The sequence below is a fragment of the Chroicocephalus ridibundus genome, chromosome 13 (genome assembly GCF_963924245.1).
Source record: "Chroicocephalus ridibundus chromosome 13, bChrRid1.1, whole genome shotgun sequence".
In the NCBI taxonomy this organism is placed as follows: domain Eukaryota; kingdom Metazoa; phylum Chordata; class Aves; order Charadriiformes; family Laridae; genus Chroicocephalus; species Chroicocephalus ridibundus.
Window position 1 is genome coordinate 6741887 of NC_086296.1, and position 17892 is coordinate 6759778.

The following is a 17892-nucleotide window of genomic DNA, read 5'->3' on the forward strand; positions in this document are numbered from 1 at the left end:
TTAAGCCTCCCTCCCCCACCTCCTTTCCATACTAAGTCTGTGTGAATGGGACTTCCCCTTAGGTTTAATGAGTCTTTGAATATCTCAGCAGTACAATCAAAAGGACCCTGGAAATAAAGGTTTCGCAGATGTAGAAGCTGCTCAGATGTGCCATGAAGATGAAATAGGGAGGAGCATAATTAATCTTTCTGTCTTCTTCAAGATGTGTTAAGATCAGACCAGGTCATTTTCTCTGAAGAGCTGGGGAGGAGCTGGAGGGGAAAAAGGGCTTGTCTCCAGGAATTAATCTCCTGGTCTCTAGGATTAGCCTCCTGAATTATGTCTGAAAGTGACTACTGTAGCAGAACAAGGAACGTTTATTCGATCTTGGTGCATTTTATAAACCATTTCAAATATAATTAAGACACCACTCCCCACATCTCCCCCCCCCCCCCCCCCATTATTTGCAGGTATTGATGGGTACATGATGGGCGACTTTATTTCATTAAAAATACTATCTTTTTGGTTTTCATTGTTTTATCAGATTTTTCGTGGCATGGCAAATATATTTTCTATTAGAATCAACAAGAAGGATGGGCTGATGAGACTGCATATAGGGCTTTCTCTAGCCCTGCTATCAAGCTTGGAGTGGAGAGCTGTCCTGCCTGTCCCCATGTCCCCAGCTGAGGAGGAATTCTGCTCCTCTGGACACTATGGGAGAAGAAGACTCCCAAGGGACATTTCTTCCCTGCCAGGCACAGGGAAAAAGAGCCATGAAGGCACTTGTGTTACTTGTCCTCTTGAAGCAGGAGAGGAGCAGCTGCTGTTTTCCTGCTCAAGCATAGCTAGTCATAATTAGTTTAGCCCTGGGTTATTGGTCCTTTGCTGTATTACATCAAAAGAGTGTGTGTGTGGGTGTGTTTGTGTGCATGTTTCGCATAGTTAAGAATTCTGGTGGAAAACCACACTTGCACCATCCTTATTTCTGTCACAGCCATTTTTGACCAGCCCCAGATTTACAAGCAGATGTTAAGCACCGTTAACACGTAAAGATGATTTTGTCCCCAGATGCCAAGCTGTGAGACCATCGCGTGGCACCGTGGAGCTGAGAGCACAGCATGCTGCCCCTTGTTAAAATGACTTAACAGCTGATTTCCTTTATTGAAGGTTTGGAATCCCCCCTAAGCACAGAAGATTCCCTCGCTGAATTAGATCGTCTTTCTGTGGTTAGAGCCCATATATCAGAACAATTTCAGTATTCACATCCTCTAAACAAGGCTCATTAATCGCAAATTCATGACTAACAGGGTTAGGGACTAGTTAGAATTGAAAAAGCAGAACAGGAATGGGAAGTGCTTAATGCTCAGTGGGATACAGTATCTCACTGTGAGTGTTTTTCACTGAAAACCACTGAATATGTTATAAAGGATTGTAGCCATTTTTATAAGTAGTTGATTCAGTGCCCCCTAACTCCCACAGTGGGAAAGCCTGGTTTTAGAGTGTTTGTTATTGCACACACAATGTATGCTTTGAAATGCTGAAAGTTTAAGCAACTTTTTAGTAGCTAGGACCTAGGTATGTGTATCCTTCATTGAATTTTGAATTGTTTCTTCTCCCCCTTTTTTGTTCGTGACCTTTTGCAGAGACAATTTTTCAATTGGTTTCTGAGAATGTGAATCATAAAGGCTGGTCAAGAAAACAGAGGCTAACCAAAATCAAAACTGTGAGAGCAGCTTGTTCCTATCCTCAAAAATGCTGTGCGATGTCCCTTGCTATTTCTCTTACTGAGTTTGTGCTGGGTGTTGGAGCCCACTGTGCTACTGCTTATAAGAATCAGCTCCTCGTGAAGGACTTCTGACCTGCCACCTAATGAATGAATGTTGTCTGCACCCAAAGTATTGAAGTAGCTCATTTAACAAGGATGTTGTGACTGAAAGGGGATGGAGGATCTGCCATCCATACAGAGGGAATGCTGATACTGCAGGTAAAACCAGATGAGAGCAGTCCTGGTGGCAAACAGACCAGTTGCAATGATAAAGCAAAAATGCTAAAGGAAAAAGGAAGGTTTAGTACTGGTGTTAGGAAGGAAAGGGAAAGCCACAGAGGGAATGATCCTATCAACTCTACTGATTTAGGAAGTGAATTGACCCCTAGACTGATATACTTTTCTGCACGTATAGACCAAATGGGAGCACCTTCCTATACCACTTAGATCAGTTGTCTTCCAGTTTTTGATTATGGCCTTTTTGTCCTGCTATTTCCCCAACTTTTTGTTATGTGCACAGTGCTAGGACCTAGGTCTTTGTTAGAGATTAATGATCTGGAAATGGATTTGGTCCCCTGAAATCTGTAAACTTTTTTTAAAAAAGTCAGAAGCGCAGCATGCAGCTTTTCACTCTCTTTTATTGCTGTGCTGGACATTATCTGCCCATGTGCTCTGTCATGTTTGAATCCATCCTGAAGCAGGCAGCTGTCTGTGACTGGTCTTACAGCCCTGCAAACACTAGAGTTTAATTTAAAAATTGCTACAAGGATTAAAGAATCATTCCCCAACCCTGCTGGCCCCGGGTGAGTAATTTCTTTTGACAGACAAGTAAAATGCCATTAGTTTCTTGCATTACCATCAATCACTGTAGTAAACGGCAAGCAATTTTTGTGTGGTGGCTGGTAAATTTTCCTGACAGCTCTGCAAGGCTGGATAAGTTTCTGGGTTGCGGCAGCTCTGTGAGCAACAGACTTTGGAGGGCTGAATCCTCCTGGCCTCTTTGCCCATCTCAGGCTCTGGGGCTGCCGGAGTCTGTCCATCAGGCATCAGCTCACAGAATGGCATTTTGTCCAGATCCGCAGAGCAAAAGCTGGGACTTGGAGCTTTAGGGCATCTAGAGGGGAAAAACCGTCTCTTCGTCTTCATGGTTAGAAATATTGCAGGCAAATCAGGCAAGCCAGCACTTCGTCACCGTCCATTCGCGGGGCTTTCTCTGGACTTTATTACAGTAGATTCTGGACCCAGCCAGTCTCTGCTGCACAGCCTTTCCCAGCTGTGCTCAGAGGAGAGACAAAGCTTGGGACTTGCCAAAATCCTTGCCAAATCTGCAAATCTGAAGGGTGACTCAAAGAACCAGTGGTGAAAGCTCAATCTACCTGCAGAGAGTCTTGAAAAAGCTTCTGAGAAGCACCACCCTAAGAAAGCAAACTGGGGCTGTCAAAGATAAAGCCAGTTGGAACAGTGGCCAAAGGGCTAAATAGGGCTACCTGAGCACCAGAGTGGGATAATTTCACTGTGAAGTGCTTACTCTCTAGGAGAATCTTGGAAAGTTGTTGTCTGCAGCGAGAAAAGAAATCTTATGGTAAAGAAAGGAGAATGGAAGAAAAACAGGGGGGAAAAGTCTTTGATGTTTTATCCTAGCTGGAAGGCTGGTTCTCATCAGAATGCACACATAATAATAGCCTGCTTGGTGGTCATTGGTGCCTGGAGTACAAACCACATAATCATAATGCTCACTAAAGTTTTCACTAGCAGCAGAAAAATGCTTTTTTGCCGTAATATATGGTGCCACCTTTTCAAGAAAAGTACTGGTCTGAGCTATACTGGAAATTGAATTCTATCTCGTGGAAAGGGAGATTATTTCCTGAGCTTTCCTTATTCACCGTCCTAGCACATGCTGCTCAAGGTAAAGGTGCACTCCAAGATGATTGATTGGCAAGCGCGAGAGGACCGCTGTTCCATGTGACAGGGATATAAAGAACGATATTTTTATTTTTTGACAGTGAAGGGGAAATGGCATTACTAGCAATATTCAGCAATGTACTCTGCAGCCCCAGTTAGCTCTGCATATTTTATGGCATCCATTTTCTTTCTTCGATTAAACAACATAAAACCCCATAAAATAATCCAATAAAAACAACAACTACTAGTTCAGGCTAAGTTCTTGTGGCCTTTTTAATTCTGGAAGGATTTTCATTGCTGTGCTTTTTTTCCTCTCCCCTCTAACTCCATCCCTTGTGCTCAGGTCAGTGTCTCCTTGCCACAGCCTGGGTGGAGTTCCTAATAACAACCCTTTCTCTGCTGCTTTTTTATGAAGCGTATTGAACAAGTGTGGAAAAATGTATGAAAGACCCTTTAAAGATCTCTTCATGCTGTTAAGCAATTGTTGGATGTGCCAAGGATTGGGTAAAAGTTAGAGGTGTATACCAGTTTCAAAAATCTGCTCCTAATGTTCTTTTTTTTGTTTATTTTTTTACTGGTGCAGTTTCAAGCAACCTTTTAGGTAAAGATGACGATTACTGAGTGACCTCTTGCCTTCCGTCTCCTAAGAGGAGGAGACATGTCAATGTATTGTTGTCCCATCAACCTCACTGCTGGTCTTCTCCCTTGCGCTTTTTAAGCAACTGAAAGAGGCACATTAGCAGTGTGCAGGTCAAGGCCAGGCGCCATTCAGTGCGTGCAGACTGCCTCCCTTGTGTACTTTTTTGGGCCATACTGCCTGTGCTATCTTAGGACTAGCCACAGACTGGCTGCCACTGGCCTCTTCTGGGCATCTGCCAGTTGGGGGATTTGCAGTGACAACCCGCCCTGAGCTGAGGGATTGTGCCACAAACAGTCTGACGAGTACAACAAACTCCAGGGTTGACTGTAGTACAGCAGCAACACAGGAAAGTTTTTCTGATCTAAGTCATATGTGTTGCTGCCTGGTAAAAGATAATTAATTATATTAGTTTGAACTGTATTTAATAAACGTTTTCCTTACAGGAAACATATGACTCTCCAAGGTGGTTAGCAAACTTAGTCACATTGATGGACTATTTTAAATGCTGTAAACCCCCATCCACTGTTGTCCGAGACAATGCTGTGGAGCTCATTATCTAGTTTTGCAGGGAGAGGGATGGAAAGTTTTTACTTTGTTGTTGTTTAGGTGCTTCCAGAAACCATGACCTTCAGGGCTTTTTTTTACTTGTAGTGGTAGAAAAATGACCCCTTTATAAAAATTCTTTGTCTCCCGGGAGGCCTGAACTCTATTCAGGCTGCAAACATTTTTGCAGTGCTGATTTCTGAAAGGAGCCTTTCAATAAAAGGAAACCTGTAAGTATCTTTGTCTTTGCAGGAGGAAACCTCTGACTTACTTTGATTTTTTCATTATAGCTTTCAAAGCTGTGTTTCTGCATGATTGCAAGAATTCCAAGTTCAAATACTTTGGACACCTTCAGACTTGGTAATGCATTTTCTCCTGTACTTCTGTGCTTTAAGGAAGAGTTTCATCTATTATAGCATTGCATTGGTTTCAAGGTAAAGGACATAGTCTGAGTGTTTTAGATCTTTCAGAGAAAGGTTGAAGAGACTGAGAAGGCTTTGATTTTTGTTCTGTAGACATGTGTTACAGAAAACCACTCCAGCATTTTACCTCTTCTCTCTACAGGGAAGGTACACCACAGCTTGTTGTGTTGGAGAGAAGAGGGCACATACTTCAATTCTTGGAGATATCTAAGGGCACATGAGAGCAGGCACTCTTGAGCTCTTTGAATAATGATCAACACATCATAACTCAGTTAACCGAACGGAGACAGTGGAAGAAAGGAAAATATCTCTCCTCTTTCAGGGGAGGCAGAGCTGTGAGCTGGTGGTGCATCCTAATGAGAAAGGGATGTTATGAGTTGTTTGGTAGCACAAGGATCATTTAGACTTGTAAAAAGACCTGCTGTCTCCTTTGGATCAATAGTAATAATGGTTAGTTCATGTTTATTGGATACTTTGAAAGTATAAAGTGTCAAACAAGTTAGGAATTGTGTATTTATTTTCAAATTACGGGCAGTGTTTCCTGCTCTCCAGGCAGGCAAAGGACAGAGGACCTGATCTGCTTGTCCCTGCTGGTGTAGTGGGAATCGCTAGTGGGATGCCAGGATCAGCAACCCAAACATCAGACCTGTTCTCCTGGTATGAAGAGTTTGCTGGAATTCAAGAGCTTTCAGCACAATCTAGAGCCATGTTTGCTTATACTATGATTAAAGTAATTTGTACGTCAAAGGCACAACAGCGTTTTCAGGTGGACTCAAATAAATTTTGGCTTTTAGTTTTATTAAGAAAATGACAATTGCTACAGAACTCTTTGACCCACAGTTTTAACGACTGTCCTGGTTTGGGGTGAAGCAGAGACAAGTTTCTGTTCAGCGAGAGGCTCTTGCTCACACTTGTGTCTGTGGCCACCAGGGCCAGCTGAGTTGGGTGTTTGCCCTGTGGGGAGGAGGGGACAGGTCAGGTGACCCAAACTGACCAATAGGGTGTTCCATCCATCTTCCATGCTCCATATAAAAGCTGAGGGATCAAAGGGATCAGGTTGGCTCTTCTCTAGTGGGCTCTTCTTTGATGGTGGCTTCTTCAATGGCTCTCTTTCTTCAATGACTGATGTCTGAGGAGGACCCTGCCAGTTCGTCCACCTTCGATCCCCCTCAGTGTGTTCCGGAATCCAGCTCCCATTTGTCACTGAGTCCAGTCTGGAGCTTTCCAAGTGCGTGCTGGTAACATCTCACTAGGAGCTTGATACAGTTTTGTATATATTTGTATATATTGTATCTATTTCATGATTTCTTCTTTATTTTATTTTATTTTATTTTTCCTTTTTATTTTATTATTAATATTGCGCTAAAGTAGTTTAGTTTTTTCTAAACTCATAAATCTCTTTACCTCTCTTCTTCCTCTCCTTGGAGCAAGAGGTGGGGGAGAGCATCTGTCATCTTGTCATTGGCCAACCCGGACTAAACTGCAACAAGTACCTACAAGGAAATTATACAAATATATTCAAGTACGGTATTTCACAATGTTTAAGTATACAAATGCACAGTATCTCCGTAGAAATAGGATTTTTTTTTTTTCTCTTGGATGAATTTCTGAGCAAAGGTAAACAGCTTATTCCCTTTTTGAAGTTGCCTAGACAGTTAAACGGTTAATAAGCTGCCTTGAGTCGACAGAATCGGACCCGAAGTCTCCTGCCCTAGTGCCTGGAAACCCTTTTTCTCCCAGAGGGACAAAATTCCACTGTTGACATATTTCAAAGAAAACAGCGTTCACTGTGGGAGATGGTGTTTTCATCTCATATTACATAAAGACTTCAGAACCTCTCAGGTTTCCATAGCAGTGTTAGAAACCCATATAAACGGGTCTGGTTTCTGACAGGAATAAATAAGAATAAAAATTAATAGCTTTAATTTCAAGCCAATTAGGATGTCTTTCTACTGGTTTTTAAAGCTCTATTTGCTTATCTGAGTGAGAGAAGGAGCAGATTGAAAAATAGTGTTTCTGCTGAAATTTGAAGATGAAATCTTAAAACGCCTTTTTTCCTTTAAAAAACTTGGCAAAAAATGGCAATTTTCCATTGGATATGGAAATATATCATGATGTTAGACTGTTTTGAAGACGTTCACATAGTCTTTGCTGATTTTATGAGCATGGTTTTATATATAGAAAATGTTTCTAAGATACCTTCCCCTTACAAAAAATTCATAAGGGGAGGCTCCTTTTTTCCGACCTTGCTTCATTGATGTGAGATTTAAATTTTCAGTGTTAAGCAATTGCTATAGAATTCATAAATCTCTTGTGATTTATACCAGCTGAGGATGTCTCCTAAAATGTTTAGACTTTCTTAGGAAAAATGGGCGGCTCTTGAGAAAATCTGCTGCACTTTTGTAGAGAATCCATACAGTTTGGCAAAAAGAAGGATTTTTGACAAAATACTCCCCCTATCACTATCTCCTTTTTTTCATCCTGCCTTATTTTCATCATGCTTCTGTAAAAGCTTCCTCAAAATCGTAAGCCATCATTCTCAAGGGTAGGTTGTGTTAATTTGTCTTCCCTAATAGTTAATTTATCACATGGAAAGCACTTTACTGTCAGAATCCAAATTAAAATCCTGTTTACTCTTTTCATTATTCAAAATCCAATATGCTAGTGAGCTTGATGCTTAGCATACTTTGAAACATTTGGTGGGCTGAAAAAAAAACCAACGGTTGATAGCTTCACCTTTTTGGGTAGAAGAGTGGTAACTGTATCATTCTAAACCTTTAGTATTGATCCCCCTCACGATTTCAAAGGGTTTTGTGTTCTCTGAGTTGTTGGGCTTTTTTCATGTTAGCCACCATGTCTGTTGAGCAACTTTGTTCCTGCCTTGCATTGCGCTGGTCACTGTACCTCTTTTGTCTGCTCTGTCCTGCCCGGCGCCTTGGCATTGACTTTCTTCCTTGAGCGCGTGTTGGATAGATGTTCTTATATACGACAGTAATAACTGCTTTCATAGAAACTGCATCCCCAAATGCTTGACAGGGTTAAATAAGACAGCTACAAAAGGTTATATAAAAATAACAGATGCAGAGAGAAATTGAGGTATATCGGAGGGAGGGAAAGGCAAATTTCCTGATACGGTGTAAAGGTGAGAGGGTGCTGAGGTCACAAGATGCAGAAAGGGCATTTCCACGGGGTGAATGGTGCCTGCCATTGCCATTGAATGGTGTCTGCCGTGCCATTGCCACGGAGTTTTGGCCCTGCAGTGGGAGGTGTTTTGGGAGGAAATGGGGCCAAGGCAGGCAGAGTGCAGCAGATCCCTGTCTTATTTTGAAAACAAATTTGGGCCAATTATGCATTGGACTTGCAATGAAAGGGCAGTCACCAGAGTAGTTTTTAGCATGGATGAAATGTGGAGGTCAAATCTTATGTAAAACTCCAGCTGACTTTGGAAGTTGCTACTTCTATCTCTTAAGTATTGGGTTGTCTTTATCCCCAAGGGCAAACGTGCTTTTTTTTGTTGTGGGTTTTTTTCTTTTTGGTGTCCTACCATGAGTTCCCACCTTGTTTCACTGGTACCACCTAGTCCCACTGGCACTACCAGGGCCATGTTGACTTTTTTTACCCCCGGTACCATTTCTTAAACCCTTTTTCTTGGGGTTTCCTTTTGTTTGATGCATTGCAGTTGCCCTCTGTTCCACATTGCCATCTGACTACCATCTACATACATCTCTCCGCAGGGCTTTGCAGGCTGCTTGTTTTACTTTATCATAAAGCAGCATAGTATTTGTGCTTCTACACTTGTGACCTTTTGGAGAGGCCTAGGATCTTTGTGTACTTTGATGTGTATTCTACATACTTAGATAACTTTACTTACAGTGACACTAATATGGAATCGTGGAAACAAACACAGCTGGCCTAGTGTTGGTATTTTAAGGAGAATTTGATGGGGAAGTAGTTTGAACATAAATCTGTGACACGTCTTTTAAAATATAAAAGAACAAAGAAGTAAAGTTCTTGGAAAAATGCTTTGGAAAATAAACACTTGCTTAGCTTGTGAAGATTGAGAGCCTGATCCCCTGAGTTGCTGTAAATCTGACTTCCATAAGAGGTGAGGATGTGCAGGATGATTATCGGCTAGGTGGGGCACTCTCATTTCACACACACTACAAGTCCACAGCCGCAGAAAGGGTATTTGCCTACAGGCTGATCTCACATGGGCATTGCAGGACACACTGTCTGTTATTAGTGGGTGTACAGTAGGAGCAGGAGAGTGGTTTGTGGTGGTTTAGTGGGTTTATGGTGAAGATACCAAAATATTCCTTGGCAGCTCTAGGCCTAATTCCTGGTTCTGCCATGTGTTTTCTGGATGACTTTGTGTCACCTCATTTTCCTCATATTTCTGGATTATCCATAGTGAATTTTGACCAGGAAGCTTAGGAAGACACAAAAGAGAGGGATGGTGCCTCTCTTGGGGGGAGCTCTGCTCCTACCTCAGCCCTCCATCCTCTGTAACATTGCTTTCCAAATGTTTTTTCTTTTATATGCTCGCACCAATAAACTCCTGACTGTGACTCCCTCCCAAATGCCATGGAATGCACTTGGATATGGCAGTTTAGCATCACATACCCTCTTCTCCTTATATCTCTCAGAAAACTCCACTTGCTTCCTTCTCCTAAGAGGGATGCTTCTATTCCTTCCTATTTAGAAACTCTGCCCATCTCACCCACACCCCAAATGCCCCCAGATGTTATGTCTGAATTCAGTGATTATTTTAATTTATAGTGCTTGGCTTAATGTATCTTAAAACACATGTATTTTAACTAGAAACTCCTCAGGGACCTCGTTCAGAACTAATTGCTTGCTGTTTGTGCAATTCTTCAAATATGTAAAATGCTCTGTGAGGGCTGGGAATTACTCAGTTCTGCTCTGATTAGGTCTTAAAGATGGGTAGGGGTGTCTAGCCAAAGTGGAAGCCTGGGAATCGGGATGTATCGACCCTCATTTTGGCTCTGCAGAGATGGTATAATTTTAGGCAAGTTAAATAAACTGGCCTAAAGCTTGGATTTCCTGTAGGGGAAGGATAATGATTTTATTTTTAATTGGGCTAAACATGTGAGTTGAAGGGCTGAATACAGAAATGGTTGGAAATTACAAATGAAATTTGTTATCATAACTGTTATTATTAGTACGTCATTGAAAGTTAATTTAGCTCAGATCATGTTTTCCCCCATAATGGCGGGAGGGGGGGGGAGGGATAAGAGGATTTCTAAAATAGCTCTGAAAAAGTCTTTTTTCTCATAATTTTGAGCATTTTCCATCTGCTGTGAGCACATTCCTGTTTTATTTCCTAAATATCTTTTCCTTCTGTTTCTATTTTAAAGTTCCTTTTGCCGAGATTTTACTTCCCGATTACTGCTGCCGGGAGCGTTGCTGGGGGTGTGTGGCAAGCAAGCATTTACCTTTCAGATTTTGCAGTTAATTGACGGGGAGGCAGTGGAAGTCCCTGCCCCACTTCCGTTAAGTGCTCGGCTGTTTAAATCCCTCTTGCAGCCCTTAAGTTACTTTCCAGCGCTGGCGATTACTTGTACCTTCTCCTTTCCTTCTGTTGTAATAACTGAAAGAAGAGGTTTAGAGGGGCCAAATTCATGGGGTCGCATACATTTAAGGCTGGGATTGCATTTTAAAATAGTTTCTGGGCATTCCAAGTTGGCAGGCTGGGGATGATTCTGCTTGCCTGCTCTATTCAGTCTATCATGTTTCCATCTTTATATTCCACAGTAAATGGAGGACACACAGTTCAGGGAAAAAACACTGCCAGGGATACCAAATGTATTCTGCAGTCGAAATCGAAAGCAGCTTCCTCTATTCTGCATTTATAGCTGGAGAAGAGGGCTAAATTCACCTATGAAGTAGTTGTTTCATTGATTCTCTGTTCTGAATAGCTTTGCTATTCCCCCCCATACCTCTTCTTCAGATCTTACTGGGCACAAGTGTTATAAAAAGGCAGTGCTCGAGGGTGTCACGTTTCTGTTGGATCTCCTCCACCCCTAAAGAAGAGAATAAATAGTCATCACCTCATTTGTGATACAGGCTGTGGATATAGGCTGTAACGTGGGTGCCCTGTTGCAGGCTAACTTGCGGTGAGCTCAGTCAGTCTTCCTCTCATTTACATCTCTGCTAGTTGTGTTATCTAAGTGCTGTGTAACTTGTAATGTTTTAAAGGTGGGCAAATGCTTTTTAACAGGACAGTTTTCTGTCTGAAAATTATGCTTTTCAGAAAGCAAGTATTTAATGGAAATGAAATGTCAGTTTTGCCAAATTTCCAATTGGCTGTCATGTTTTTTTCCTCCCCCCCCCCCCCCCCTTCATTTCACAATTATCTTTATAAAAAAAGGAATTTAGCCATCTTAATGGTAACAGTTACTTCTTGGGTGATGCTTCTGTGAAATACTTCAGTGCATCATTTACACGTTTTCAAGCCCAGAGATGGCAGAATTTTTGTCAGATGGTAAATTTAAAGGACATCAGATTTTTCTCGAGCAATTTTGTTTATCCTTACAGCTCTGCTGGAGTTGGAAGAGCAGCACTTCCCAGTATTTTATATGTGGGGAAGGGAGGGATGAGAAAATGAAATGACCCGCCCAAGTTTATAATTGAAGCCTGGCAATAAACTGAGCTCCTGGGCTCACACACTAACCGTTCACCATCCTTTCTCTGGTTCATGTCAGCTCTGATAGCAATTTCTTATTCTTTTTCAAAGCCTCAGTCCCCGCCACTTAAAACAGTTTTTGTGCTTGTGGAGTTTGGGGGCAGATTTGAAGATATGAATCACTTATCTGAAGAATAGTAGGCTCAAATCTCCCATATGTAGGCTGGTTTAATTTGAATTTCTTGACTTTTTCTAAGTGAGAAGCTGAATTCAGTTTCTTCCTTTTTTCAACCTTTCTGGCTCTACTGATATCCAAAAATGCAAAATGACATCTTGTCTCAGCCCACCAGAGCAGATGCATTGCAGGGGATTAGACTGGAAATTTTCCTAAAATGCAGTGTTCTGAGACGTTTTTGGAAAACGTAGCTGGGGAGCAGAGTATGTGATGTTCACTTGATGCTAACGCAGCAAGACAGTGGATATGCAGCAAGCAAAAGCTGTAGGCACAGTCAACAAGGCAGCATGGCGAAAACCCAGAAGAGGCCTTCTGGCCTCCTGTTAAGGGACAGTGCCCTGAAGGAGAAGCCAAGTGGTGAGCCAACAGGACAGGCACTGGGAGAGTCTCATCTGCTGTCTAAGCAGGCAAAGAGCATCTTGTAGCTGTATTCAGACACAAGATAAGAAAGAGCAAAGCTCCCTGGCTGAGGGAGGACGACACGGCTGAGGGGTTGGCCCAAGAGGGACGCCAGTGTTTTGGGGTGCAGCATGTCTGGAAAGGTTTGAACAGCCAGGAGCGCAGATGTGGATATTTGAGGTTCTTGCATCCGTACTCCTATGCTGTGTGGGGACCAGTGATGGGGGGTAAAGAGGAGCAGCAGCTTCAGCTTCCATGAAGAGGGAGCTGCACAGTGTTCCTGCATGGTTAAAGCCTGCTCAGGTGTGGCAGGAAATTGTACCATGTTTCTTTTCATCCTTGATTTGGATCAGAGTAGAAGAAAGTAAATGCTGCAGAGTGAAGATATCTGTAGTGCAAAAGCTGTGTAGGAGGACATAACAAGCTTCTGACAGATGGAAAAAAGCTGGTGAATCCTGAAATCATGGGTGAAATCCAGCTGTCCTGCCCTCCTTCCCCCCTCCTCCTGCCCAGCATCCCCTGCCCTTCAATTAGCCTTTAATTAATCAGGGCTTTGACTGGATGGAAAGTCAGGTTAGAGGTCTCCAGACATGTTGTGAAGAAAAAAAATGGGAAATTGAGTGGGTGGTGGGGAGGTGAATTCATTAAAAAATATAATTTTTGCTGGGAAAGAGAAAATGTAGAAAGTGGTGGTTTGCTTTTTTTTTTTTTTTGGTTAGGCCCTAATGATTTTTTTCTCAAGAGTGGTTGACTAAGTCTAATGAAAAAAATTATTGAATCTGTTGCTGAAGGCCTAATTCTCTATCTCATGTAAATTACAAGTCAGTCTGAAATGAAGCCATGTAGGTGTCTTGCAGGAATGATTTGGTCCAGTGTAATTACTACAGAATAAATGAATGTTCCTCTGAAAAAAGAAGAGGATGTGATAGGAAGGGGGCACATAAGCTTTGAGGCATGTTGTTCGGAGATACGAATGTCTGTGGAGGAGACAATTAGAAAAATAGCAAGTGAAATTCTCTCCTTACAGGAAATGTTTTTCATCAGATTGGTTATGCCAGACATGAATTTGGTCCATCAAGTCAGTAAAGCCTTACAGGCAAAAATAAGGACGTCATAAAAGCAGGATGAGTTAATTCATTCTCAGAGGAAAACACCACCCATTGAGTCTTGATATTACTTTGATCCAAACCCATGAACTCAGCTAGAACTTAAAGGAAATTCTTAATAGTGTAACAAGAGCACCACAAGGCATCGGCGCAAGTCCATCACCGTTCACTGTTAAGTAACGCTTCAAGTCTCAGCAGTGCTGTTTCATTCCACCATACAACTAAGAGGTCCCTCTTGGCTTTGCTTTTAATTAATTAAGTCACAGTAGTGGTGAATGTGGTGCTACAGCAGTTGCTTTCCGCCTAATTGTTCTCCAGGCATATTTGCAGCGCTCCTGTCGAAATCCCAGGCTTGTTTCAGGAGTCAAGCTGCACAAATGAAGTCCCTGCTATTAAAAGCAGTTTGTTTCCTATTCCTTGGCAATCTGTTCCTGACGCTGAGCCCCACTGGAGCATGGACTTTTTTTTTTTAGCAAATTTTTTTAAGCCAAAGAATGGTGACATTTACCCACTACTGAACTGCTTTCAGACTCTAGACATGCTTAGGAAATCAGGGTTTTCCATGTCAGCATCCTATTACTTTCAGCAGCAAGAGTTTGACGTGTCCGGTTTGATAGATCTCAGTACAGTGGCATAATTATTTTCATCCCTCTGTCCTGGATCTAGGATAACGTATTCCTTCTCCTTCCTGCATTATGGTCTTTGAGCAATGAAACACATTTTTCCAACGCAGATCATTCTAATATTAAAAGGCACCTTGCTCCCAAAGGTTTGCAAGCAGGAGGAAGTATTTTATATCATAGTGCTCTGATTCTCCATCTAAAACTGCAGGACAGACACAGCAAATTAAATCAACTTAGACTTAGTCACATCTGTTTCATTTGTATCAAACTGGTGCCACTGAAGCAGAAAGCATTCTTATTCTCTCCACATTGTTCAAGCTGAAAATTAACTGGCTTTGCACGTAATGAAACTCATACTTCATCTCTTTACAATGACTGGACCTGTTTTATATTTTTAAAGCACAGTGACTTACAATTGCAATGTATTGGTCTGTTACTAATGGCAGAGGGAATATTTCCTCTTTCATCTTCCTTGTTTACCTCTCTGGATTTATTTGCAGGAGATCTGTAACTAAAGCAATCCCTGTTGTTCCCCAACAGAATTAGGACAGCCCCAGGTGTGAAGATCATGGACGTCAGAGTCAGTGATGCAGACCAGTGGGGGGTCCAAGAAGAGACAGACAGCGCGAGGACCGCTGCCACCATCACGTGTATGCACAACGACCCAAACGCAGAGAACAGGTAAGCTGCCAAGCGCTTTTGCACGTTAACCCTTGCTAAAATGCCGAGAGAGACACGCAATAGCTTCTTTAATGGGTCATACTGCTCTTTTAATAGCAGTATTTTTTCCTCCTCAGCCTCCTTGGAAAAGCTGTAGGTGATCTGATAAGAGCTTTTTTCCTTTTGTTTCATTTCTGAGTTTTGGAAGTGGATGATCTAATTAAACTGGAGGCAGCCAAGTAGTCTGGGCTCACGTTTGCTTTTCACGCATTGTCAGGGCAGCAGGAGAATTCCTGTTGCCAAAGAGCCAATGGAAAGAAGTGGATTAAAATAGAGAAATGTGAAGAATAATTGAGAGCAATATAGGACAATGCTGTCTTCTTTATCTGAAAAGCTATGAAAGTAATAGCTATTAAGTGTTACTCGTTATTGCTGCAAAACACCTATGAGTGTCTCTGAACTGTCTCACCAATGCTGTGTGCGTTTGTTATGGTAAAGCTCCCATAAGCTATACCAAAGGTAATGGGAAATTTACATTGTTAGTCAGAATTATGTATTTTACAATACAAGCCATTTCTCTCCATTATCATGCAGTTACTTTACACTTAAATTACACTGTGCATAAATTTAGCTTGAAATTGTATCATAATTAGGAAATCACAAAACTTCATGTCAAAATTTTTAGTTGAGGAGTCTTTTGCATCCATCTTTTTCTGCAAGATCCTGCAAAGGTGAAAAATGGTTGTTAGTAATTGTTTAGACCTAGGAAAATGGTTGTTAGAGGTTTGGAGTGCAAAGTTTCTACTTTGTTTAGTTGCTGAAGCTGTGTTTGAGGAACAAATAAACCCCATCTAGCTCTGGGTACCTGCCATACAAGTGTTGAGGTGAAAGCTATTTATCCATGGGTTGGCTTTTTAGCAACAGAGATAAATAGACACTGTTAAGGTGAGAGTCCTCTTGGATATGTAAAACAGGCCTGATCAATAGCAAGCGAAAAGTGCCTGTTTCTCTCCGGTAAAGCTGCAGAGTGGAGGCGACTGAGCGGGAGGCAGAGATTTGCATTGTAAAGGCGTGAAGTGAGGGGAGGTGATTCCCCGCTCAGTGTCTCTGGTTAAGTCAAGTGCTACAGAGCTTTCTGGCGTGAAACGCCAGGCAAACCTTTCAGTTCATTAGCTGTTTCATGCAATTCCTCCTCATTTAAAAAAAAAAAAGGGGGGGGGTGGTGTGGAAGTCCCCTCTTATTTCCTAAGTACATTTGTCAAAGTCGCAATTCTGAGATTGTGGTATAGGAAAGTCTAGCAACCTTCCATCATTATTTTGCTGGGGTTTCATGGGCTATTGTACTGATAAAGCAGAGCTCTGGCAGCTGGATTTGGTGCTGTATGCTTTGTCTCCAAATCCTTTGTCTTTGGGCAAGATTTCCTAGTTCCTCCAAAAGCTGTTAAAGAAGCCAGTGAGTCCCTTTGGTGGGGAGAGAGCTCGGCCAGTAGAGATGCCGGCTCAGAGGGGAAGCTTCGCGCTTGTTCTGGAGCTGCGCAGTGACACACGATGGCTCCAGCAGTGAAATCTCAACCTGAATTAGCTCAGGCGGCTGATCTGGGGGTTGTGCAGTATCTGCTCTCTGCTGAACCTCGCACTCAGGTTTTTTGCTGAAACAACGGTGACCTCTGTTCCGTTCAGAGCAAGGTGGAAAGCCATCAATTTGAAAGTGAAATGCTGAAGCTAAAGGAAAACTTAAGTTCATTTGGTGTTACAGAGGAATCTCTCTATTGAAATGAAACAACTATTTTTAAAGTTAGACAAAAATTAGGATGAACGCTGGAACTTATTGCCTTATACGTGGTTTCACTAATCCATGAAATTATACCTGTCACAGTAACTTACTTTTTATTAAAACTGATTTTTGCTTTGTGTTGAACTGTTAAATTGCACAAAAGCAACGAATCTCAAGTTAATTAATACTTTGACCCTTTCCTTTGTGAGATTAGTTTAATATTTTTGGATTAATTAAAGTATGCAAATAGAAACTGCTTGAAGATCGCTTCCAGATTTGCAAATATTGTAGTGCTTAGAGTAAATATTTAACTTTGATCTTTATTTTAATTTGCCTTTTTGGTCATAATGGTGGCCCTCTTGTTTCTCTTGAACAATGTGAAGTCTTTATGTGGGGGGGTTCTGCTGTTTCATTTAAATGAGCAGAGACCTGAACTTGCTTTGGTTAAGGTCAATGTGGCAAAACTGTCACTAGACCTGATTCATCTGTTCCTCCTTTTAGTAATTCAGGGAGCTCCATTAAAGGCAGTTTACGTATGAATGAGAGTGCAGGATCAATCTCTTTCATTGCAGAGCAGAGTTATTAGTAAACAGAATTGTGTCTACCTCGGGGGAGACAGTTTTTTCTCTCTTGGAAGTAATTTCAGTTCTGCTGACTTGCCTGGCGTTCGCTGGGAGTAGAGAAGTGGGTAAGCCGGGACTGAGCCCAGCTACTTTTCCCCGAGGAAGAGATTGCCAGGTTTGCTGTGGTTTTGCAACCTCCCTTGAGCTTCGCTGGGGGGACAGAAATCCCCGGCAGCCCTACAAGCTGGCTGGGCTGGCACAGCTTGGGGAGGGCTGGTGAAAGTGAGAAACTCCAGCGAGTCACAGCTGCATTCGCTGAAGCCTCTGACTCTCCTCGTTGCCCTTAGCTCAGAGAGAGGTCTGTTCTCCACAGCTTTGCACTTCGGTTGCTCTTTATTCCCCAGTGTGCAACTCTGATAAGAGCCACCGACAGACATTGCCTGCAAGGAGAACAGTGGCTTTGGACTGTGACTTGTTCATAATCCAGTCTGCATTCCTTTTAGCCAGCATTATCGGCTGGAGCCTTTTCAAATTTGCTTACTTTTCTAATCTTTCTCCCTCTCCCCTCTGCAGTGTTATCGTTATCGTGAGTTTTTCATCTCCATTTCTCACATTTCCCTACGCAAATTGAGTGT

The 17892-nt window shown here is 42.1% G+C and overlaps 1 protein-coding gene across 1 annotated transcript in view; it reads left to right on the top strand.

Annotated features, from left to right (window-relative positions):
• Positions 1-17892, top strand: part of TMEM132B (transmembrane protein 132B) — a 260442-nt gene that overhangs the window by 94216 nt on the left and 148334 nt on the right. The window contains exon 3 of the mRNA XM_063351141.1: positions 14801-14941. Within this exon, the coding sequence (XP_063207211.1) occupies positions 14801-14941 (141 nt within the window). The remainder of the gene's footprint in view (positions 1-14800; positions 14942-17892) is intronic.